The 25,805-nt window shown below is 36.2% G+C and overlaps 1 protein-coding gene across 5 annotated transcripts in view; it reads left to right on the top strand.

Annotated features, from left to right (window-relative positions):
- Positions 1-3,415: 3,415 nt before the first annotated feature.
- Positions 3,416-25,805, top strand: part of LOC131069836 (1,4-alpha-glucan-branching enzyme 3, chloroplastic/amyloplastic) — a 296,891-nt gene continuing 274,501 nt past the window's right edge. Inside the window, exon 1 of one of the 5 annotated variants that reach the window (XR_009112229.2) lies at positions 3,416-3,902. Coding sequence is in view for 3 of the 5 variants with exons in the window: in XM_058005412.2 (XP_057861395.2) it covers positions 3,496-3,902 (407 nt within the window). In the remaining 2 variants the exon portion in view is untranslated. The remainder of the gene's footprint in view (positions 3,903-25,805) is intronic. The other 4 variants (XM_058005412.2, XR_009112228.2, XM_058005413.2 and 1 more) reach the window with 4 other exon arrangements.

The raw sequence follows: 25,805 nt of genomic DNA on the forward strand, positions 1-25,805 counted from the left end.
ACAACAATATGCTAGAATCCTTTGTGACTGAAGATAGATATTTATTTGGAAAACATGCAAAAAGAAAACAAATCAGATGGTCGAAGGTGAAGATGTAATCCCACTAAAATAGAATTCTACACAAATAGATAAACATGGATGATATAAAATATATTTCGAAGAACTCAGATGGATATTATATAAAACCAAACATATAAAACTAATTAACTGGTAATGACATGCCAATAATCAATGACAATAGACGATTAGAGAGAAATTGCCATTTCCAAACCAAAAGTGGATCACATCATAAGGAATAATCACATGGAAATCCAATCCATAAGATTTGATTTGATTGCATTCCATTGATTTGATTGATGGACTGAAGAATACAAGGGTTTAAGATAAATAGGCCTCAATACACCTCATTTATACACTATCAATTTTCATTCGGGTTTTAGCTATTGCAATTATGGTCTTCATCTTTGGGGCTAATTGTGACTATGAGGAAGAGTCTTTATGAGGTTCAGTGCAAAAGGCTTTCATTCCAAGAATGAGGAGGATAAGAAGTTTCTCCTACTAGTGTTGAACATAGGCTTTAGTGGAGGAGAACATATCCATGATGACAAGGTATACACCAATTTATTTTCTCCATTTATCTAGACTATTGGGTCAAGAGATAAGGCACAAGAAATAAGCAAAAGATTGGTGGTTGATTACAACTGGCCATCTGTCTCTAGAGTACTAGATGAGGTTGACATTAGCTTTGTCTCTAGTCTTTTGGCTACAATCTTTGACATGGAAAAAAAAAAGGAAAAGAAGTCAAATGCGGACGACATGAAATACTTTCAAAGCATGTGTCAAGAAGGATGATTTTGCCTTTGAGGATGATATAATGAGAATGTTTGACTATGGTGCTGGAATTTTCTATTTCTTGATTAAATACAAATAATGTACCCTATTTTTGCTACTATAATGAAAGGGAGCTACCCCATACTGGCAACACTTATCTATAAAAAACAAGTTATAGACATGAAATGCATACATAGAGCTAAGTTTGACCAAAAGAAACATAGAAGCACTTGTAACGAATATTTTGACAAAAAAATGCGGGACCGTGTGGCAATTAGCGATCTGGTCCTCTATTTTTTGCCTCTATAAAAGTCATAACTGATCATCATCATCTTCTCTATCAGAATATTCATTTGTGGCTATTGGATTTGTCACCTACACACAAAAATAAATAAAGTGGCGTTGTTGATAAGGGTTTGGCTTAGGTCAAACCTTGGGTTTTGAATTAACCCTTGAATTGAACTTGAAATACTGAAGTAAATGCTAAATGATATACCTCAAATTTGGTGCAAATAATGGATGATGATGCATTGCTCTTTATATTTGATCACAAGTGTTGATGCCATAACATGAACATGAATGACCTAATCAAATGCACATGCTTGCATTAAGATTGATGTACATTTGCTACTCCATTATGCTTGAAGGATAGGGTGGGATGAAATGTTCCCTTGAATGCTTGAAAATGCTTGATGTTGACACACAAATGATGGGTGTAGATGAAGTTAGATGAAAATGAATAGGAAGAATGCTCTTATATGGGGTTCTCAAGGTAATTTATTAACGACTGACCTCAAACAGTCAAATTGAGACATTGAGAATCAAAATTATTGGGGCAAGGAAGTGCACCATCCCATTTAAATTAGGTACAGTTTAAGGAGGAACAAGATGCCCTAGGCACCATGGTCCTGAGCTTAGGACACCCTGGGTGCCATGACCTTGGGACCAGGATGTGCTAGGTGCCACGGTCCTGAGACTAGGATGCCTTGGGCATCATGGTCCACCAAAAATAGGGCAAACAAGTGGGAGATCATGGCGCACAACTTGAGGCACAAGTTAAGTTCCATGTGCAGACAAATGACATTAGATTTGAAGTGAAAAGACAAAAAATGGACTTGGGAGAGAGCTAAGATAAGACACAGTAAAGTAGGGACACAAACGTGGTGTAAATTGTGTAGGATTACAATTTACGACACTACAATCCTATATCAATGAATCCATAGAATTGTATTCTGGATTCCAAATGAGAAAGGAAATAATATTATTTGAGCTATCATCTATGCAAAAAGAGGATGCCTTGTTGAAAACTATAGTGCACAATTTGTGAGAGCTTGGAAAAGTTGATTTGAACACATTTTTGTCTAAAAATGTAATAAACAAAATCAAAGAAGGAGATATTCCAAAATGGCAAGAAGCTACTAAATGGAAAAACTTCAAGAACAAGAGGTATTTAGCATAAACGAACAAAGTAGTAGAAAACTATGATTATATGATGATGGGTCTCAAAACAAACTACTTGATGTTGGAAATCAATGTGTTGAGTGAAGGAGGGAGCAAGTCTAATATTAATAGTGTTGGAGCTAGTAGTTAAGAATCTTATCAACGAGAAAACAATGTAAATCTTAAGACCAAAACTCAAGAAAGAAATTGAGAATTTTAAAAGTACGAAGGCACACAAAAAGCTATCACCTCATGTAAAGCTCGTTTCAACAACATAATTGTGCCAAATGGAAAAACTATTGTAGCTATGATTGCTAAATATAAAAGCTACAAAGCAAAGACACGATCCACATCGACCAAAACCAAATGATAAACTCAAGTATCTAGATTTTAGGATGAACATTTAATGTGTTTAATTTACTTCCTTTTAATAGGTGGATGTTTATTTAAACAACTTTAATATCATTTTTATTTGATATAAAGTTGTTTCTTTTCTATTTTGAAGATTCAAGTATAAGGATAGTTTCATGTTATTTTGTTATATATAGTTGGGTATATATTAAAAAAAAGATTTTTTAACAATTTATATTGATAGCTCATTAATACAAATTACAGACTTTTTGATTCTAAAAGTTTTGTCAGATTTTTTTATATTATTTTTATTTTTTTGATGAATAGTAGCCATTTCTATTAATAGAGATAAACTACACTATTCTTAAAAAAAAGGACAAAGAGACATAAGACAATGAGACATTTGAAGAAGGGTGGTCCCTTCGAGACGATAACCCTGACCTCGTTGATGTATGAGGTTCAAAGAATAATAGAGATCCACCTCCTTCGACCACTACTACCAATATTTTTTTGCATATTATTTTTAAAAAAGATGAATACCAAAAAAAAACAATGAACTTTTCATCATTATTTTTTTAAAATTATATATTCTTTTTATATTTTTGTTATTAAATAACAACAAAACAAAAATGCCAACCCTTAGACGAATAAACCATTCTCTTATATTATTACTGGTAACTCTTGACCATACCCATTTTAATCTCGCCGAGGATATTCAAATATCTCTCTAATAAAATTATTTCTCGTCTTAGGGTCAGCAGCTTAAAATAAATCTCTGACTAATTGAAAAATTTATTGGGATAAAATCATATAATTACTCTGGTACAAAGATATTAGTAGAAATGCTATCCTCGTGGCTGATATAAGAGTATTATGAAAAACCTCCCTAAAACCTCGTTCCCCAAGTCTTCTTCGCGTCCAATGGCTTTGGCTCCTACTTTCTCGTGCTCTGCCAAGGAGCTTCGCAACGTCCCTTCATTCCAATTCTCTCAATGCAGATTTCTCCAGTCTTGTTCATCCTCTCCATTTATGAGAGACGGAGGTCATCTCCATCTCCATATCCATCTTCATTTTCAACTCCAGGCTCTTACAAGTGTAGAAGGGAAATGGAACAGAGCAAGCAGGAAATTCCACACGTGCAGATGCAGAGGCATAGAGCAAGCTAAGGACGAGAGACCCAGAAGGAGACGAGACCAGTCAGAGAAAGGAATTAATCCAGTGGGGTTTCTGGAGAGGCTTGGTATTCAGCATAAAGCGTTTTCACAGTTCCTCAGGGAAAGGTTAGGTGCTTCTTTTCCTATGCATTTAGTTATGTGTTTTCAACAGATATTTTTAGTTTGTTACTTATTATGTATGTGCCTCCCAGTCTTTCTCTAAAATAACATGACAAATTGCAGCGTTTTGGAATATAATTTCTTCTAGAGTTACCGAAATCGCCTAAAGCGCTTTCCGCAGCATAGTCATAATACTCCTGAGTTGCGAGAATGCTCTGAAGTTTGACTCTGCTTTCTTGAGAAATTCAATTCCTATCTGAGCTGATTCCTAGAGTCGTCTTGAATGAGACTGGAATTGTAGGACTTTAACACAGTCGTATCCAGATACATTCTTAAAATGTTTAATTGTGGAATCTCAAATCACTAATTATTAAGTCTACTTTTACTCGTCAACTTGATGAGTTCTTTGGATACAAATCCAAATGAAGAGGATTTTACATTGTCAATGTGCTTTATTTTGAAATGATGTAGGTGTTCTTTTTTATCATACAGATTAAAAAAGGGCCTCGAACCCCACCGAATAAATACACGAACTAAAAAGCGCACTCCACCATTCATCAGTACCAAGGGTTCAGTTCAAATTTTTTAAAATACATATTAGAATTGTCTTAAATGGTTTCTTTTACAAATTTTGAAATATTATCATCAGCCTAGTGTTGGAAACAGAAATTCGAATGGAGCTCACAGGGGTCATATTCTTCACGTTACAGACCTTCCTGTAACACCAAAAGTAGAGTTTTCATGCTCAAAATTGAATCCTTGGCCTGCTTTTTATCCCCTGGCTAGATGCCTTTCATGTTCATGATAATTACAGATATAATATGTTGCCAGTAACCTTTAAACACATCAGACCAGCAAGCTGCAAGTCATACCAAAATGTTCTCTCGGGTCACAAGCATCCTTATTCCATATCATCTTCTAACTCCTCTCTGGAAACAGTTAGGGAAGTGTCCCTTTCATCTAATTCCAGTACTCCTCGCACTTGTTCCAGATCAGGTTCATCATCAAACATGAGCATGCATGTTTGAGGGTCTATTTTCAGCCTGACGCAAATGGCATCCAAGCATTGAATCACAGCTTCCTTAGCCTCAGCTATTTGGAGCTTCTACATCTTATCCATCATGGTCATGACACCAAATTCTAAAACATGCATATCCTGATTAATTAACAAATGTGTTGCTTGCTTCTAAATTCCAAACAGAACAGTCTACACCCTAATGTTATGTGCAAATTTCATTGTGCTCAAATGGGTTTTAAATTGTTCACAATATTTTGTTGCTTGCAAAACCACAACCAAAAAAGGACTGTTTGTTTGAATAGGGACATTCCCAACTGTTGAAAATTGTAGCTAGCCCGGATATCTGACTCTTGAATTTTAATGTTGTCAATGACAATTAAAATTCCTATGTATTACCTCTCATGCAAACCGAACCACTTAGGGCTGGGCCCAAATACATGTAACTTGTAATTATGTCTTGCTATGAATATTGGGCAAGACCTATATATAATGTAACTTGTAGATAGGACAGACCCTATAAATGTAACTTGTAATTTGGTCTGACCCTAATTGGGCGATGTAACTTGTGGTCCTATATTGAATGTAACTTGTAACTTGTGAATAGGGCAGGCCCTATCTTATGTATCTTGTAATCTTAACCCTATGTTTTGGTGCCAAGTTGAAAGGGCCGACCTAGAGTGAATTGGGAGGCTGAGTCACATATATATACAAAGGCTTAGTCATTGTATATACATACACTTAGCGAATTGTCTTCAATCAGAAAATTATCTCCTTCATTCAGCAAATTGTTTCTCTGAGTCAGTGAACTGTAATTCAAGGATAGCGAACCATCTTGCAGTGACAACGATCTTCATTCTAGAGACAGCGAACTATTCTCAAGGGTAGCGAACTTCATCTTGTGGACAGCGAGCTTCATTTGAAGGCTCCGAACTATCATTGATGACAGCGATCTTCATCCTAGAGCAGCGAACACTATCTCTGGGGCAGTGTTGACGTGTATTTTGTACACTGCCTAACACAGAATAAAATACCCAAGGGTACCTTATCCTCTCTTGAATAAAGCCTCCGAATGCTGAAGATGTCGCGAAAAGGATCAATCGGGATGACTTCAAGGTTCCTGTATGTAGGGTCTCTACGTGTGGATAAGCTCCAGTGGTATGATGTGATTTGCTGGAATCACAAGGGGACTTACATCTAATGTTTGAACTTCTGATCTGTTTTGCTGGAACACAGGCTCTTACTGGCTTAGATTTGAAAAAATGGGAAAAGGATGAGGGTGAAGAGAAGATCTAATCCTAATACTAAGAATGTAGGAGCAATGATTTGATTTTTGATGAAACTCTAACTAGGTCTTGTTTTGACATCAATGGACCATCTTCACAAGGCTAGTGCGATCTTCTAAGGGAAGCTTTATGATGTTCAAATCATCACCGCAAGCATAGACACCATCAAGTTGATGCATATCAATGAAGAAGCGACAAATTGAAATTGAGCTTAAGCTGAATGATTCCAGTTGACTACACAAGGCAAGTCTGCAATCAACAAACTGCTAGTAGTATGGATATACGAATTCCACCATTAATCAATCGCATTTCCTCCATTCATCTAATCATCTACCATCTAGGATTGAAGACTCAACAAGAAACCATGCAAATTGCAAGAAACGACATACTTCACCATTACTTCAATGAAAATGGAGTTTGTTTACAATCAATGGCAACAATTTCTTGCCTTGTCCTCCTATTCTACTCTAATTGCTATTCTATCAATTTCTAACTACTCTCTATCTACTAACTGCTTTCTATTATTTACAACTCTCTCTCTAATTATTTCTAATTAGCCTTTTCAAAATGAAATGCCAGGGCTTATATAGTGCCCTCAATACAATTCAATGGCTTAGATCCATTCGAGATCAATGGCCAAGATTTTACAATGAAAACCCTAATTAGGGTTTGTTACAACCATTACATAACATTTAATGCTCAACCAATGATAAAATTGTATTGCTTGGACACATGTCCTCTTTGGAAAAATCGACCAATGGATAGCCGAGGTAGGTACACCGGAGTTTGTGCCACCTTCCATGAGTTAAGTACATTGAATCTGGACATGCTGAGGTGGACCTCACTGATTGGAGAAATGATGACTAGGACGCCACCTCATTCGACACTTGTAACTTGGTAGATATTCAACTTGATGTTGTTGAGAAGCTTGCTTTAATTAATTCATCTGGAACTATTTACTTCTTCAACGAGCCCTTGTTCTAACTCCTTGTGTCCTTGATGTGCAGGATGATGATGTACCTCGCCTTGGAATGCTGGACTGAAAGAGGTCGCCCATGTCCTGGCTTGATCGTCCCGGCGAAGACCGTCCTTGATCCGGCTTGATTTCCTTGATGAGATCTCCATTTGATGCCTACACAACATTTCAAAATTAGTAACATGATTTTGCAATGAATAACTAGATTAAATTAATTTTAGGAAACCTCATGATAAGTCCTTGAATTATCATTTCCTAAAAAGGATTGAGCTAATTGAAATTCAAAATTTCAAAATTCAAAATTTAAGCTATGACGATCAACGTTCAAAATCAAAACAATAAATCCATATCGCCATACCTCTCTTGAGAGCTAACACTAGAATGCAAAATGAGGAATTTGCCTAGGCAAAATTAATGTTTGAAGCCTTTTCCACGTGATCTTCAAGCGAACGTCCTTCCTATCAACTTCGTCACCCTTGGGGTCTTTGATGTGATCTTCAATATTTTTGGCAAGTTCGCCTTAACTCTAACTTCAAGCTCGCACTCCCCTTTGAAGATGTTTCGCACCACCTTTGCTTTCTCCAAATCGCATGTAAGAGATGATTGAATAATGATTTGAAAATGAAATTTTCACCCTCCCTTTATAGGCGCTCACCTTCACATTGACCCTAGGCCGACTTTGGTGAATAAGGCAAATTTAAAATAAACTTAAAGGCCGACCTTTGTAAAATGAAACAAATTTTAAATCAAGCGCCCCATTTTATTTATAATTAATTAATTTAATGCCTATAATTTTAAATAAACTCGATTTTTAAAAGGCAAAAATTAATTAATAAAGACCCATGCGCTAATGTTAAATGCTAACTTTAATTGGATTTCAAATTTATCGATTTTTTCCTAGCATTTAATAAAATCTAAAGAATGTTTTAGCGCCAAATTTGGAAGAGGTAAGGACACAAACCTATCGCTCTGGTCCCTGACTAAGGGACAGGAGCGAATTTGATGTTTAGTCTTGATTCTCTTGCCTTTTATGTTCAAAACCTCCATCCTCACGTTGAGACCGGCATGTTTGCCAAAAAACTCGAGCTTGATCGTCTTGATTTGGTGGATGAATGCCCTCTAAGGTGGATATCGCCCTGGTCCCTTGGTGAGGGACAGGAGCGAACTTCATGCTCTGGCCAACATTTGCTATCTCTCAAACTTTACTCTTTGTTCATCACCTTGCAAATGATATCCTTGATCTTGCAAACCTTGACTTTGACGTGATCTTGAAGGCAAACGAATGATTTAATGAAAATCGCCCTGGTCCCTTGATGAGGGACAGGAGCGATATAGCTTCCTTGTTCAAATTGATAGTCTTTTGACGCTTGAAACCTTTGCATATCATCATCCTAAGACGCCTTAGACCCTGTGCAACCATGTACAATCTTGACTTGGCATGAATTTTGAATGAATTGGCAAATATGGTGGATATCGCCCTGGTCCCTGCCTGAGGGACAGGAGCGAACTTCAATGTCCTGGGCTCATGCTTGCTTCCATCAACTTGTAATTACTTTCATAATGTAGAATGAGGTCTCTTTGATCCCCTTGGACACTTGATGCTTGTTAAACCTTCAAAATCTAGGCCCTTATGAAAATTTCGCTCTGGTCCCTGCCTGAGGGACAGGAGCGAATTTGTACTTTCAAGCTCAACTACACTTTGCCATCTTCAAAAATTATCTTCAATGGTCCTGTTGCGCCCCATCTTATTCATCTTTGGCTTGGAAATCATTCAAACTTGGCAAGAAATTCATCTAAGACAAAAATCGCTCTGGTCCTTCAGTGAGGGACAGGAGCGCCCAGGCCAATATAGGTCTCATTTGGTGTCCTTCAATCTTCAATTTTGTCTTCAACGAATCCGTTACATCGTCCTTGCTTGCCTCAAACTTTAAACTTGCTTGCTTTTTGCCCAAAACATGCCTCATGAAGAATTTCGCTCTGGTCCCTGGGAGAGGGACGGGAGCTATCACTAAACTTCGCCCTGGTCCCTGACTAAGGGACAGGAGCGATTTTGCATTTTGGTCTATTTTTCCTCATGTTTGTGCCTTCAAATTATATTCAACTGGTAAAAAGCACTTCCTTGGTTCTCCTCAAGTCGTCAAATCGTTCAAATCTTTCAAGGACAACGAAATTTTGGATTTCAAGCTCCGGTCCTTCAGTGAGGGACAGGAGCGAATTTTGCTCTCCAGGCCCAAATGCTTCACTTTTCACCACGAAATGTCTTTGCTAGGGAAGATATCATCCTGCTTCATGCTATGAATAAAAGTTAATGTCCAAACAAAGTCTAAAAATGTGCATATGAATAAAATCGCTTTGGTCCTTCAGTGAGGGACAGGAGCGAATTTGACCTTCTAGGAAAAAACTTCATCATTTCATTGTTTTTGATCAAGTCTGGATGCTCTATCATGCTCATTTCGTCCTTCACCATGCCTTTGATGTCTCAATTCGTCCAAACACGGTCAGGAATGGCTCAAATAAGTATTATCGCTCTGGACCCTTGGTGAGGGACAGGAGCGCTTCGCCTTGGTCCTCCTGGGAGGGACAGGAGCGAAATTCGGTCTGGATCCTCAGTGAAGGACAGGAGCGAAATTTGACTTTTCGAACTCTCTATCAGGATAAATTTTATGGAATATAACATTTAAGTATAAGTTTATACTTTAAGTTATATTCCATATATACTTTCAGGATGTTTGAGAGTGGTTTCAGACCTCCAGGAGTTATATTGCAAAATCTAGTTTTTAGAGGTTTTTCAGTTTCCAGACTTAGTCAAATTTCAGGATCAGGACATTCCAGACTTAGCCAAAATTCAGGATCAGGACCTCACTCAAGCCGGACTTGCTACCCTATTGATCTCCCTGACAGCATTCAAAATGCAAAGGCTAGCTAACAAAACCCTAAAAAAACCCAAAGAACAAAACCCTAAAAAGCAAAAAAAAGCAAGGGTCCCCATTTGCAATGGGGCGATGTGTGAAAACGTCACAACAGGCAACGAACCTTCTTAACAGCAGATACCCTATGCTTAGAGATAAGTTTATCATTTGTATATCCTTGGTTGAAGGCGTTATCCTATTGTGCATAGTTTGCTGGTTCTGATTGCTTCAAGTGTTGAAGCCATATTGTAAGATACTTCTGATTACTGCATAATAAGATCTGAGATCTATAGCTGGGTTTTTCATCTCCAAGAGGGAGGTTTTCCCAGGGTATTCTTGGTGTTCCTTGTGCACATTGTTTTGCTTTCTGTTATTGCTATTTTTTTGCTACAGTCTGATCCTAAAATTAACATGGTATCAAAGCCAGGTTCCTTCTATAAAGCCTAACAGCTTGAAGGTAGATCTTGTATTACTTCTTTTGCAGGACTAGGGCTAGCATGAATCAGCAACAAATCTGGACAATATACCTGCTGGCAAATTGAGGGCATCGATGGGATGATAGCAAGAATAAGATTTCAGGTGTTCTCATTCCTCCATTCTGAATTGTAGGGTTCACTTGGTTTGGAGATTTACATTTGATTGCCTTATTGTCATTGGTGTCTTATCTAGTGCACAAAGTTCTCTTGCTTGTTAACTACTTCATCTGAGGGTGCTTTCATATGGCGGTTTGTGCACTTGTTTTCAGATCTTAGTATTCCTTTAAGGGTTGCATAACTATCTTCCTAGGGTTTGTAACAATCACCCTAGTTCGAGCTTTGTTCTTGTGTTAAGAATTTGTTCTAATCCAGTTTGAATTATTGAAGTTAGTTATGCCCTACTCTCTATTTTGAGTATGTTTATCTCTCAACCTATTTGATGTGGTTTATGCATTGATCTAAATACATCCTTGGCACTTAAAGACTTCAGCATGTGTATTCAGATATAAATCTAGGAGTATTATGATGGATATAATAGCAAGCACAAATAGGAAGATGAATAAATTTATAGGAGATTCAAAAACATGGAGCCTTAGTCATTGGTGCGGTAGGCATGTAAAGGTAAGATGTCTTAGTCATCCTATTTAGTATCTATGCTCAATGATGACCTTACTATCTTCATATTATGATCTGATCCTCTATGATACTTGCTGCATAGTTCTGATGCACCATATTCTAAGTCTTGAAATGATCAATAGTCTTGCGGCTCTGGAATTATATACTCTTATGGTGTGTCTCTTGATTTGCATCAAATCTTTTATGGGCTGTATCTTCTGTTCTATGAGTGTTTTATGTTTGGATAAAGTTGTCATGTAGGGTTGTGACTGTGCAACTCTTGGTTCTCATCAACTCTTCCTAAAAGCTCTCATGATCCTTGTTATACTTTTATTTTAACCTTGGTATGCTCCTCTTGTGTAGAGGATTGCCGTTAGCTCTAATGCATTTTCTGTCATGGCTTTCATCATCCTCACATAATATTCATTGTGACATTATCTTTTCAATTTAAGCATACTGCCTATTACATTCTTTGCAGTAAGTATTCTCTTGATGATGAAACCTAAGATGAATGAGGTATCTAACTTATTGAAGTTGGCTTTCGATCATACGCTTGTGCTCAACTACAATGTTTATCCTTTTTCTTGAGTGGTTGATACTCATATCTGATTTTACGCATTGGCTGGAAAGACAGTTTGGCTTATATACCTTGCTTATGGATTTTGTAAAATGTTTTCTGAAGTCATACACTCGCCTTAGTTTTCTGATATAGCCAACTCTCTGTTATTCAAATATGGAAAACAATTTTAGAATGTTGTGTAGGTTTACACTATAGTTGAAGTTGATCATAGACTGACAATATCCTTTTGAGCAATCTTGGCATATGTTGTCAATGGTGGAAGTCTAGTAAATAAGGAGATAAGTTTCTCATGTTGATGCTTCTCTTCAAGAGATTCTTGAATTACCATGCCTACAAGCTTAAGAGGGAGCTTGGTTTCTTCACTTGAAGGTATGCCTTGATCATAATGATTGTGCTATGGGTCCATTTCGTAAAAGTGAAGTAAGGAAAAGATTGGCATTTCTCATCTTTGATTTATGGCTGCCTTCCTTGATTGATTCTTATATTATGCAATCTTCATGAGACTTGATTACCACAATTTTATATTAAGAATCAAGAGGGAGTTCCATATGGAAGTTTTTTTGTGTAGCTCATAGTTAGAAGGAAACATTTGCTCTTGCTGCTAGATATATTAATATTAGAACCACTATAGCTAATGCTGCAGGTTGGAAGTTAGATATAAAGACTCTTTTTTTAATGTTGTCTATATTGAATAACTAGAAGGTTATGATAATCAAGATAGAGAATCTCATGTGTGCAGATTAAAGAAAAACTCTTTACGGCCTTAAGCAAGCTTCTTGAGCTTGGTATGCGAATATTGTCAACTATTTGATTAGTTTAGAATCTTGCAAGAATGATGCTGATTCTAATCTTCACTTTAAAAGTATTCATTAGTGAACTGCTAATTCTGTTTCTTATATATATGTGAATGATTTATTTTTAACTATTGGAGATAGTCTCATCATTAGATGTAAGAAAGAATTAGCCACTGAATTTGGAATGAAGGATCTAGGCCTAATGCATTACTGTCTAGAACTAGAAGTATGACAAAGATCTTATCCTTAGTCAAGAAAATATGTCATTGATATGATGGATTGTAAATCTATGTCTACTCCTATGGAAACTAACTTAAAGAAGTTGAGTATTTCTGCAGCTAATTCTGATTTTGTAGATCCTTCAGAGTATAGGTAGTTGATTGAATTCTTGATGTATCTAGTTAACATTAGACCAAATATTTGCTATGGAGTGAGTGCACTTAGCCAATTTATGAACCAGCCAAAACATGTTCACTTGGTGGTAGCCAAGCACATCTTGAGATACTTGCGTGGAACAATTGGCTATGGGCTGAAGTATCCAATCAACACAGTGATCAATTTGGAAGGCTACTTTGATTCTGATTGGGCTGGAAGTGTTATTGACAGGAAAAACACTTCATGAATTTTTTTCAGCTTGGGTTCCGCTATGATCTCTTGGGTCAATAGGAAACAGTCCTCAAGCTGAATACATTGCTTCAAGTGTGGCAATTAGAGAAACAGTTTGGCTTCGCAAACTTCTTGCTGGGTTGTTTGGACAACCTTGGGAATCCACTGTTATTTATTGTGATAATCATAGTTGTATTAAAATGTCTAATAATCTTGTGTTTCATGACAGGTCAAAACATGTGGAAACTCATTATCACTATGTTCGTGATATGGCACAAAGAGGTGCTATCCAGTTGAAATATATCAGCACTGATGAATAGGTTTCAGATGTTCTCACCAAGCCTCTAGCTCAAGTGAAGTTTGAGTACTTCAGAGAGAACCTTGGAATTGTGGAGAACACAATATTGATTGAGAGGGAGTCTCAATCCTAGTGATGCAATTTAGTTTGCATCTTCCACCCTCTGCGGACAATGCAAGGTGGGTTCACCCTCTGCGGGCAATGCAAGGTGACATTGTATTCTTTTCTGGGAGAATGCTGAGGTGTAAGACCTCTTCCACCCTCTGCGGGCAATGCAAGGTGGAGTCACCCTCTGTGGACAATGCAAGATGACATTGTATTCTTCTCTGGGAGAAGGCTGAGGTGTAAGACCTCTTCCACCCTTTCCAGGCAATGCAAGGTGGATCCATCCTCTGCAGGCAATGCAAGATGGACATCATGAAATGAGTTCATGATATTTATGTGTTTTATTGCAGGTATACTCTATGGAGCTTATACATTCATCCTTGCGGGCAATGCAAGATGAAAGTCATGAATGGATCATGACAAGTGGCAGCTATCCTCCCTAGCTAAGAGGGAGTGTTGAAAATTGTAGCTAGCTCGGATACTTGACTATTGAATTTTAATGTTGTCAATGACATTTAAAATTCCTATGTATTACCTCTCATGCAATCCGAACCACTTAGGGTTGGGCCCAAATACATGTAACTTGTAATTATGTCTTGCTATGAATATTGGGCAAGACCTATATATAATGTAAGTTGTGGATAGGACAGGCCCTATAAATGTAACTTGTAATTTGGTCTGACCCTAATTGGGCAATGCAACTTGTGGTCCTATATTGAATGTAACTTGTAACTTGTGAATAGGGCAGGCCCTATCTTATGTATCTTGTAATCTTAACCCTATGTTTTGGCGCCAAGTTGAAAGGGCCGACCTAGAGTGAATTGGGAGGCTGAGTCACATATATATACAAAGGCTTAGTCACTATATATACATACACTTAGCGAAATGTCTTCAATCAGATAATTATCTCCTTCATTCAAATTGTTTCTCTGAGTCAGTGAACTATAATTCAAGGACAGCGAACCATCTTGCAGTGACAACGATCTTCATTCTAGAGACAGCGAACTATTCTCAAGGGTAGCGAACTTCATCTTGTGGACAGCGAGCTTCATTTGAAGGCTCTGAACTATCATTGATGACAACGATCTTCATCCTAGAGCAGCGGACACTATCTCTGTGGCAGCGAACCTCCTTAACAGCAGATACCCTATGCTTAGAGATAAGTTTATCATTTGTATATCCTTGGTTGAAGGCATTATCCTATTGTGCATAGTTTGCTGGTTCTGATTGCTTCAAGTGTTGAAGCCATATTGTAAGATACTTCTGATTATTGCATAATAAGATTTGAGATCTATAGCTGGGTTTTTCATCTCCAAGAGGGAGGTTTTCCCAGGGTATTCTTGGTGTTCCTTGTGCACATTGTTTTGCTTTCTGTTATTGCTAATTTTTTGCAAAACCACACCCAAAAAGGACTGTTTGTTTGAATAGGGACATTCCCAACTAGTTCCACTATTGGGTCTTTTCCACACCTTATCACTTAAGTTTACTTAGGGCATTTCTCGGGCATTTTCACTTTATGTTTCATATTAGAAGATCAAACACTTGTCATGATCTTATGCTGCCTATGTCTCACCTTGGTCTCTATATAAACAAGGGTCTCTTATACATTGTACATACATTCTATTTGCATTCTTTGATAGGAATACAATTTATTCTTGTCATATTGATATTTTGAGTACTTTATGCTTTCCATTAGGCATCTAGATCTTGGGTGGCTATCTCCATAGCCAAATCTTACAAGGACCCCTAACCCAATCTTATAGAGAGGTGAGTTTTGAATAGGTTGATAGCTGCCCACTATAGCATTGTTTTGTCTTATATCCGTAAAAAATAGGTTATTTTTCATCAATTTATAGCTTGCTCAACATTCATGTGTGTGCTCTCATCAATCAAATACCAGCCTTTATTAATTACTTCAGCTTAAGCTCGTCATCTAAGCCTACATTAGTGAAGTTAACATTCTTTGAAAAGTAGTATGCACCATCTTTTCATTCTACCCTTTCACAATCTTCTCAGAGGAGGGTTTTCCTTTGTCCACTCTTTAGCTATGATGAAGGAGCTTTTGCCTTCCTTTGTAGTTATTTGATTGGGAGAGGTCATTGAATTCAGATTCAGGTACCATGTCAAATTTTTAGAGTATGGCTCCCCTTTTTTCTTCTGAATGAAAAACAGAGTCCCTTGATATAAAGAATGAGAAAGCAGAAAAGAAAGTGAGGTTGTGTTTACTTCTAGTTCTAGGAGCATATTTCACACCACAAGAAAAGGGATTGAGTGAACAAAAGAGGGGCTTAAACTAAAACCTGAATGTCAAAAGAGGTTTTGATGTGAGAAAGGATGGAAATGGTTTCACTCCTTTCTTTCATTAAAAACCCCTTGACATTAAAAAATTTGGTTGAGCAATTTTCTACTTTTGTCTTTTAAATACCATTCAATGGACAAGAGAATAGAAAAAGGACCAAAATTAAATATCAATTTTTTTTTTCATATCTCAAAGTAGGGCATTCTAGACCAAAAAACACCACAGGGAGATTTCATTGAGTTTTACTTTTAAGTCCCTTCATACTTTCACAATAGAGCAAGAGTAACAAAAAAATGGGATGCAAAGATAAACTAGACAGAGGCAGAACATTGCAGGGGTGAAACAAAGAGAGCATATGGCCAGTGAATAATCATGTATGGCTTTCAAAGTAACCAAAAATACCAAGCCCACCACAAACATTATAGAAGAAAAATTCGAAAGCCCGTAACATTTCAGTTAGTTACATACTATTCACGTTCCCTCACTTAGACTGCTCAAGGAATGAGGGCAAGTTTGTTATGGTGGAGTATAATCATGTTTACACAAAACATGGACGGTAAGCATTCTTTGTGGCCTTTAAGAATAAAAAAAGCCAACTCAACCATTAGAACAATGAGAAGGGAAGGTCCCTAAGGGGATGTCTTGATCTTCTCCTTACAGAATTGTGAAGTGTGCAGCATTTATGGGAGGAAATGATGTTATGAGTTTCCCTTTTATTGATATCAGCCCCAAGGTAGGCTAAGTGATTTACCATGTCATTACCATGCCTTTTGACATGGACAAGGACCTTTACTTTGACCTCTGTCAACAATTGCTTACAATCTGTGACAATCTTTTTAACCTGCCAGTCAACACAATTGGCTTTCTTTACAGAGTTGATGGCGAACTTTGAGTTTCCTTATAACTAGATCTTATGGCATCCTTTTTTCTAGGCAACTGACAGGGCTTTCCATTGCTCTCTACTGGGTCTTGGCTTCAGAAAACTTATTAGAGGCATGACCAAATGCTTTGTCAAAAACCATCATGGCCAATCCTTTGTCATTTCAAACTGCCTTTCCTCATCTGGCAAGAAATGGATTTCCATTTCATGGTCCATAAAAATTCAAGTTCAAGCTTCTGATTAGTGGGAGGTTTCAAATCAACTTTCCTTTTCTTCCTCTATTGATCAGAATTGATCTTTTCAATTCCTTTATGAGAGAGCAATGATGTATGCCTGCCTATTTTAAAATATTATTACATTACTTTGATTTATATTGAATAGATTTGTCAAAGCATGAGGTAAATACAGTTTTTTTGCAGATTTTGATTTTGATTTTTTCCTTTTGTTCTTACCATTTTTTTACTTGTGAGTTATTGTTACACTTCTATGTAATGGTTACCCCTGATTTTTATTTTTTTTGTGGAGTTGTTTTGCAATTTTGAGAGATAGCAAGGAATGGATAACAACACTTTGCTGGTTGGAATTGTTTCAGTTTTCATTTTTCATTCATTTTTTTCAACTTTAAGACCATTTGCAGATTACAATGCATAGAGAACTGATAATATAAATGTGCATAATTTTCAAAACATGATAATGATAGCTCTTCACTAATCTTATAACTAAAGACTAAAAAATATTAAAATAATATTGTTATAATGAAATGATGGTCATCTTAGTCATTTAGTTAGTATTTAGAAACTTCCATTTGTGTCTTTCGTCTTTAGTTAGTTTTAGGAAGTTTCCTTTCTGTCTTTTGTGTTTTTATTCTTGATCATTTCCATTATGGAAAGACCATCTTGTAATTTTCTATATAAGGAGTATTCCTCTCCTTAATTAATAACAACAATGAATTATCATTTCATGGTATTAGAGCTAGATTAATTTTTTGGCGATTTTTTTTCAATAAAAGTTCATGGGAAATCCTAAAATTTTTTAAAGAAATTTTAAGAAGTTTTTTTAAATCAATTTTTTTTGAAATTTTTTTTGACTTGGTCTGAGAAATTCGAAGTCTTTGAAAGAAAATCGCGCAGTTCCTTTTTTAGGGTTGTTTGAAGTTTGCAAGTCATGATTTTTTATCATGATCCTTTCTAAGGTTCGGGCCATGGGTTTCTGTTTTAGTATGAGGGTGTGAAAAAGTTGTGACATAAGAAACACAGGCTTCTAAGACAGTTTTTGATGCATGTGTCTTATATTTCCGTTCAGATCTTCTTTTTTCATGCTTGGTTTTGATGTTTTTCTACAGCATCGTGTCTCTTTTTTTCCAATGAGAGATTGCCTAGTTGTGGGTTCTTTAGATCAACGATTTTTAAACAAAATTATGCCGCTATTTTTCATGCCTTTTTGGTTTGTTCCACGCAATGGGCTAGGGTATGTGCATCTTTTCCGTGTGACTAGGGTATTAGTTGCATTTTTTTTTGTAAAATCATGGAATTTTTCTGCCCACACGACTGGTTCTTTGTTTTTTTTGGCGCGATTAGAGTTTTGGTGTAGACGCATTCCTATTGGCGACTAGGGTTTTTTGATTTTTTTCCAACAAAAATCGTGGGTTCTCTATTGGAGGATTTTCTCATTTTTTTTCCACAAAAAATCATGATGGGTTTTTTCGTTTTTTGCACAATTTTTTCATACAAAATTGTGGTTTTTGTCCAGATTTCCGAGTTTGTGGGTTTTTTTCCAGATTTATGAGTTTTTTTGCTTTTTTACAAAACGAAGGTTTTTGCTGATTTTTTCACAAAATCATGTGTGATTTCAACATTGCATTGAGGGTTTGATGATTTTTCCACAAAATCATGGTTTCTTGTAGCTTGTTTTGGGTCGCACCTAGGGTCAGTAGGGCAAATAGTGTTCTTCTGCAAAAGTTTTTGATGATTTTTTTACAAATCGTAGGTGTTTTGCTTTTGATGATTTTTGGCAAAATCATGGTTTTTAAGAACTGAGAAGTATTTTGAAGAAGTTGATCTCAGTTTCTATGTCTCTAGAGAGTGGGAGGGATGGCTTTTTTATCCAACAGGATGGCACTCAGAGGTAAATGGATTGTGGTAAACTTGGTCATATCCAAAAGTTTTGTAGAATTAGGGAGGGTCTCAACAGTAGGTTCATGTTGCAGAGCGTTTTGAGGAGAAGGGGTCAGGCTTCTATGCATTCGTGGCCAAATGACTTGCAGATTATGTTACATCTTCTATAGGGTAGTTAGCAGAATGACCATTAAGGGAAGGTATTAAAATAATATTGTAATATTGATATAATGGTTATCTTAGTCGTTTAGTTAGTATTTAGAAACTTCTGTTTATGTCTTTTGTCTTTAGTTAGTTTTAGGAAGTTTTCTTTCTGTCTTTCATGTTTCTATTCTCAATTGTTTCCATTTGCAAAGATCGTCTTGTAAATTTCTATATAAGGAGTATTCCTCTCCTTAATTAATAACAACAATATCGAATTATCATTTCAAAAAATGGAACAATTTTCAAACATGAACAAAACTTATAAATATTATCACTAGTTGTCCTTGTGAGTTTGGAAACATAAAGGATAACAAAACAGCTTGGATCATCAAATGTCATATTCAGCTACAGCCTTAAGCACTGGCAAGCAACTTCATGATGATCCACAGCCTTGCCCTTCTGATTCACCATCAACAAAGCTACTCTCTAACCTTTCCAAAGGTTCCCAAAGAGTGTGCCATGAAGGTCTGAAATCATAACAGCCTTTTTGTAAGGCTTTTAAGCCATTAAGATGCATCGCCCTCATCCTTTGTGGCTAGTACGTATTATTTAGAGTCTCCAATATGTATGGCTTGCTTGAGGGTTAAGTGGTACTACTGGTTAATAATCCCAGCAAGTATACATTATATTTTTTATGATTTTTGTTCACCTTTTTAATAGGCCACAACACATAATTTATGTCCAAATTCACTTTGCAATGCTACAACACAAATTTATTATTTGTTCCTAAATCTTCAATAAATTTGTAATTGGAAACCTAGCAAACTTGTGAATCTGAAAGATAATTCGAGTCTCTCCAAATCTTGCAAAACCTGAATCAACCTGTACACCTGTGAATTCTAGATGAATTCACCAAGGATTGACCAAGTGGATTTTTGTCCACAAAAACCAAATCTCTGACTCCCAAAGAGGGTTTCACCAAAAATGAACAATCTAGAATGATGAAATGATTTTCCACAATTCTCCTTTTAAAACCCTCTTGGAACTTTTCGGAATTTTAATTATAAAATCACTTATTAAATATCAATTCTTTTTGCCATAAAAGTGACATAATAATATTTTATTTTCATTTTTGGCTCTAGGTAAAGTCACTTTATTAAAATAAAATATTCAACTTATAAATGTAATTAATTAAATACAAGTTGCCTGAAAACTTTAATTTGGACAACTTAATTTAATTAATTAAATTATTTATTCTTTGTAAACCTGGGCTAAAAATGGGGATGTTACTGTCCTCCCTTCCCAAAGATTACTTGTCCTCAAGCAAGCTGAACATGAATGGGAATACCAGATTCCTAAATGAACCTATAGAACGCTGCATTGTATATCCATTGCACCATTCTGTTTGTACCCAACGACTTTGTCAACCATTGTTATAATGTGAAGCAACACACCTATTATATAAATCCTTGGATTCCAGAGCCAAATTGGGAGTTTGCGATTCTCAATATTTGATGATTTCTATTGTGCTACTTTGATTAGAATTGGAGTAGCAATTTGCCAAGTATCTACATCCTTTTCTGGTAGCCCATCATAATAACCATCCTGTAGAAACAAACTAAGTGATCTACAAGATTTGGATTCTTCTTTTGTTGAAGGGAGCACCTCATACTAGAGTGTTATATGTAATGTTTTATCTATTCCTCTCTTATGCATCATCAGACCGAATCATTTGCATGTGAGCTGAAAGCAAAATGATGAGCATACCTCACAATGCCTCTAATGTGAAATTCGCTTGCTCCATTGGGTATCTCAAACAATCACTTGGATTCCATAGCTTGCTATTCTGTTCACATATGTTTCTTGAATCAAGAGGTGTCTCACAATTTAAACTATCAAAGGATAATTTTGCATCCAACATGGAAGATCTATCATCATATAAAATTTGTTTTTCTAGCCCAATGTGTTTGCATTCCTGATGTTTTCCCCAATTGCTATCATTATGCTGAATCTCCATGATTTGAGAAGTGCTGAAATCACTATGTAGTGTACCATCACTTATACATTCTTTTTCATGATTTCAGATTAGCTTGGCTACAAATTATAATCCCTTTGAAGCTCATCAATTCTTTCAATTATTTGTTTGACCTCTATAGTCCTTGTATCACATTCTTATTCCTTCAATGTGGCTGCAACAAGTGACTGATTTTGCTTTATAGAGTGAATAATGAGCTAACCTTAACTCAAGGTTAAGCTCATCAACATCTTTTTCCTTTTCTGTGAATACACCGAAAGTCTCTTCTACAAACTTGATGGCATGATCTCTGTCTGAAGGCAGATGTAGGTAATCTGATTTCATTATTTCTAAAGTACTTTTGATATTTGCAGATTTGATAAAGTGGTTCTAACTTTTACACCTTTCTGCTTATCTTCAACTTGAGCCTTCCAAAGGAGATCTTCAATGAATTGATGTGTGCTATCAAAACGTGCTAAGTTTTGCACAATCTTTTTCTCATTGAGTAAAATTTGGTTCTTCAAAACTTGCAATTCACTAAGCTTTTGATCCAAATCAGCTAAGGGATTTGGCTCTTCACACAATGATATTACTGAATTGTCTTCATTTGCACTTTCAAAATCAGCTACCTCTCTAAATATTGCATTGCCTTTATTTTGAATAGATGGTAGGACAACATTATATTCAATCGATGAATCTTTGAGAACATCTATTCCTTCATATGACTTATAATAGTTGCCAATTTAGCAAACTCCAAATCAGCATATTCTTCAATCTCAGTAGTGTCACGAAGGCTCATGTACATACTCCTCTTCACATACAGATGCACTTGAAGAATTAGATGCATCCTTAAGAGTGTAAAAGCTTGTGGATTCATCAGCTCTTGATTCATCCTCTTCATGGCACTCACATACTCATTTCCCACCTGTTCCATCTTCTCTTTTTCAGCCTCTCCTTCTATGTTTTTTGATTCCTCTTTCTAACAACTTCACTCCTTTATCCTTGCATAGGTGGCTAGGTTCCTAGGTTTCTTTGCATGAGAAGCAAAGACTTATTTTGAGTTTATTCTTGCTGCCATCATTGCCCCTAGTAATGGAAAAATTCTTTTCCTGTTGCGCACCATGAAATTCCCCTATTTTTCCAACTGATAAGTGAGGTTTTAGCATCTCTGGATTCTCTAACAATGTTGTTAGATTCTTTTGGTATTTTTAGAATTCTTGCAAAAGTTCCATCACGAGTTCTTGATTTGTCTTCGTCTTTGTTTAGCTACTGAAAACTGACCAACAGATTGCTGCAACTGCTATGGAGCCACAAAAGTCTGATAAACAAATGCTGATTAGCACATGTGCAAACAATTGATCATTGACTCACAATTGCCAAAACCTTCATCCATTGTCATGCAACTGAAAAAAAATTGCAATACCCCTGAGAGGCTGGTAGGAAACAGGCCTGATACCACTGAAGAACCCATACTAAATATTTTGTTCCAAACTTGCAATATTGTAGGTGTTATAGACATTCTGTCAAATAGTTTGCATTAGACAGTGTTGATGTGTTTTTTATGCACTTTGAACACAAAACAAAATACCAAGGTATTCTATCCTCTATTGAACAAAGAAACCTTATATGCTATGCAATGTGATCAACTGAGATCCAAGGTTTACAATGCGAACCGTGCAACTTAAATGCCTAGGATAGACTCAGTGAATATGATATGATCTTGCTGGAATCACAAGGGGACTTACATTTATGATCTCTTGCTGGAACGTGGTCTCTAATTGACTTGGAAAATAAAGATAAAAGAGATAAGGGTTAAGGAAGCTAATCTAATCCTAAGGACAATGAAAATGAAGGATGATGCTTTGATAGACGTATTTCACCAAATCAAGCCTTGCTTAGTCATGATGACAACAACTACACAAAACTGATGCAATCTTCTAAGGAAATGGAAAATTTTCACACTACAAATACATCAATCAAATACCTAGTGCTGGTGCAACTTGAACAAGTATCCACAATTGAACTTAGCACAATGATTAGGCTCAGGCTAACTTTACACTGTAGCTTACAATCAACAAACCACAAAAAGTATGAACCAAGGAATTCATCACAATATCTCCATAGGCATCCATCATAATCAATGAACTCTAATTAATCTTGAGAAGTAACAAGGAATCATGCAAAATGTAGAAACACAACACATACATCTACCATAACTTCAATGAAAGTATTGAATTGATTTCAATATAACTTGGCAACAATTTCAAGCTTCTTCCTCCTCCTCTACTTCTAACTCCTAATTGCTTTTCCTACTAACTATTAACTATTACAAATGAAAAGGCTAGGCCTTTATAAAAGTCCTTGTTACAATGAAGGGCCAGGATTAATTCTCAAAACAATGGCCAAGATTTAACAATAAAACCCTAATTAGGGTTAGGTACAACTAATTCTCTTTTGGCCAATGAAATAATTACATCTTGATGGACACATGTCCTTCTTTGAATTTGAACCAACGAAAAATGAGGTTAGGTACATCGAACTTTGTTCCCTTTACATGTGTGATTGTTGATGAGTTAGGTTCATTGAATTTGGACACTTTGACTTGGAAACTCCTGATTGGTTGGATTTGACTAGGTGCCAACTCATCATGCATATCTTTTAAATCATCGCAAGGAAGCCCTCCATCTTGAGCAATATCTTTTGATACTCAACATTGTGTAACTGCTCGATGTGATGATGATGGGGCATATTCCCAAATTGTATCATCGTTGTGACCAAATCCTTAACTTTGATTAATTCTTTTGGAACTATCTGCTTGATCACATTTCACCTTCCATTTTCTTGTTTGGGAATTTTCCTTCTCTTGTGATGTATTTCCATCTTCAACTCCGGAATCTTGACTAATTTTCTTTCTTAACCCTCTTTGTTCTTGAAATTCCTTGCCTTGGACTTGGAACACTTCCCCAACTTGGTGTAATACCTCTTGACGGAGGAGTATCTCTTCTTGGATTTTCGGAGGAAATTCAAGATAATTGGAAAATATCCTTCATTGCAGAGTAATGTCTTGAACTTGAATACCTTGAATTCTATCATCCCCTTTGTCGCCCTTGAAGTGTTAATATTGTCCTTGCACTTTCATTGTCAACTTGAAGTCTTCATGTTGTTGAGTCTTGATGCACGCTATCCCTGCACTTTCTTCCTTGATAGAGAAATGTTTTTTTGTCTTGATGTTGTCTCTTCACCCTCCTTGCATTCTTCCTTGTAGTGAGTCCTTATGTTGCATTGGTCTCAAGATGGGTGCAAATTGTCCTTTGTTTTCTTCTTGGATTTGATTGAGGCTTGGGTGTATTTCCTTGTTAGAGAAGAAATTTCATTCCTAAAGAGTGCCCTTCGATTATGAAGTGGCTTATTGTGTCTCTTGATCTGGTACGACACTTTAACAAGTTGCGGGGTACCTATTGTTATATTCCCATCTTCTCTATTCGTTGTGATAATTAATGTCACTATTAGCATTAATTTTAATAGATATATTATGTCTGTGTTTTTTTAACAAGAATGTCATGCCTCTTGTAGCGAACACATATCTGCAATAACCTAAATGAAATTAACGAAAGGAACAGCAAAAGCTAAATGGGAAAGAGAAGAAATTTTTAAGTAGCTTGAGGACAAGCAAATTCAAGAAGGGTGGACTGCCATGCCCTGTTCCCTTTGATCAAGTATAATGAATCATTTATATTGTAATAATAATGTCTCTTTAATCTTGCTGACTTTATTATTAATAGAACTGGATTTAGTGCAAAGGCTGCCATGTAAAGTAGAGTGTTCATAGTGTTCCATGTAATGTCACCATCCTTGACATCACACCACTGATATCTCACATGATTCATCAATTTTGTGAAGTCTTAGGAGAGACAAAATTGCAGGAGAATAGACGGTTCAAGTTTAATATTGACCAAAGAGGTGAATAAGATATCACAATCACACTCTTAGATGCATCCTTCATGAAGGCTATCTCTATCAATTTAATACAATCAATCAATTATTACAATATTAATATGGAGCATTGCTGAGAGTGTAATTGTGATTTAAAATGTTTGGAGCCTTGTATTATTGTGGAGGATGGAAGATACTGTAAAGAATAAATAAACTAATTGAAGAACATTAATTGAGGAACGATAGTGTGAAACTTGACTCTCTATATGGAAGAAAGACAAAGGTTGATATCTCCAAAAGCAATGGAGAAAATAGAATCACATACGATGATATAATTCCACGTAATCCCATCAGCAGAGTTGGACCAAAGACTATTGTGGGTCAGCAACTTATCATCTTACAGTGATATAAAAACATGAAAAGCTTCAAAGACCATAAAGAGGAAGGTGCGACTGGTATTCTAAACTATTCAGCAAATAAATATTAATACTGAAACATAATCTGTAGACATATTGGCATTGACTAAGGTATCAGCTATAGAAGAAATCAACGATAGCAATATTGAGGCGGAGTTGATAAAAAGACTATCTCAGGCAACCATTTAATCCTTGTGAATGAGCGAGATTTGAGAAGTTCACTTGAGACCACTAAGTACCGTAATAATTAGGATATCAAGATACCAATATATTATATGTATTTAGCGGAGGTCCTCATAGAGCATGGAAGTATGCACTTGTAGCATCAACATTGTCACTAATGATAATAAGGATCATTATGTAGACAACGATTAATATTGATTTAGCATCTTGACCAATAGAAAGATTAACAGTTAGTTGTTAACAGTAAACATAAACTAATCAGCAAT

The sequence above is a fragment of the Cryptomeria japonica genome, chromosome 6 (assembly GCF_030272615.1).
Source record: "Cryptomeria japonica chromosome 6, Sugi_1.0, whole genome shotgun sequence".
NCBI lineage: Eukaryota > Viridiplantae > Streptophyta > Pinopsida > Cupressales > Cupressaceae > Cryptomeria > Cryptomeria japonica.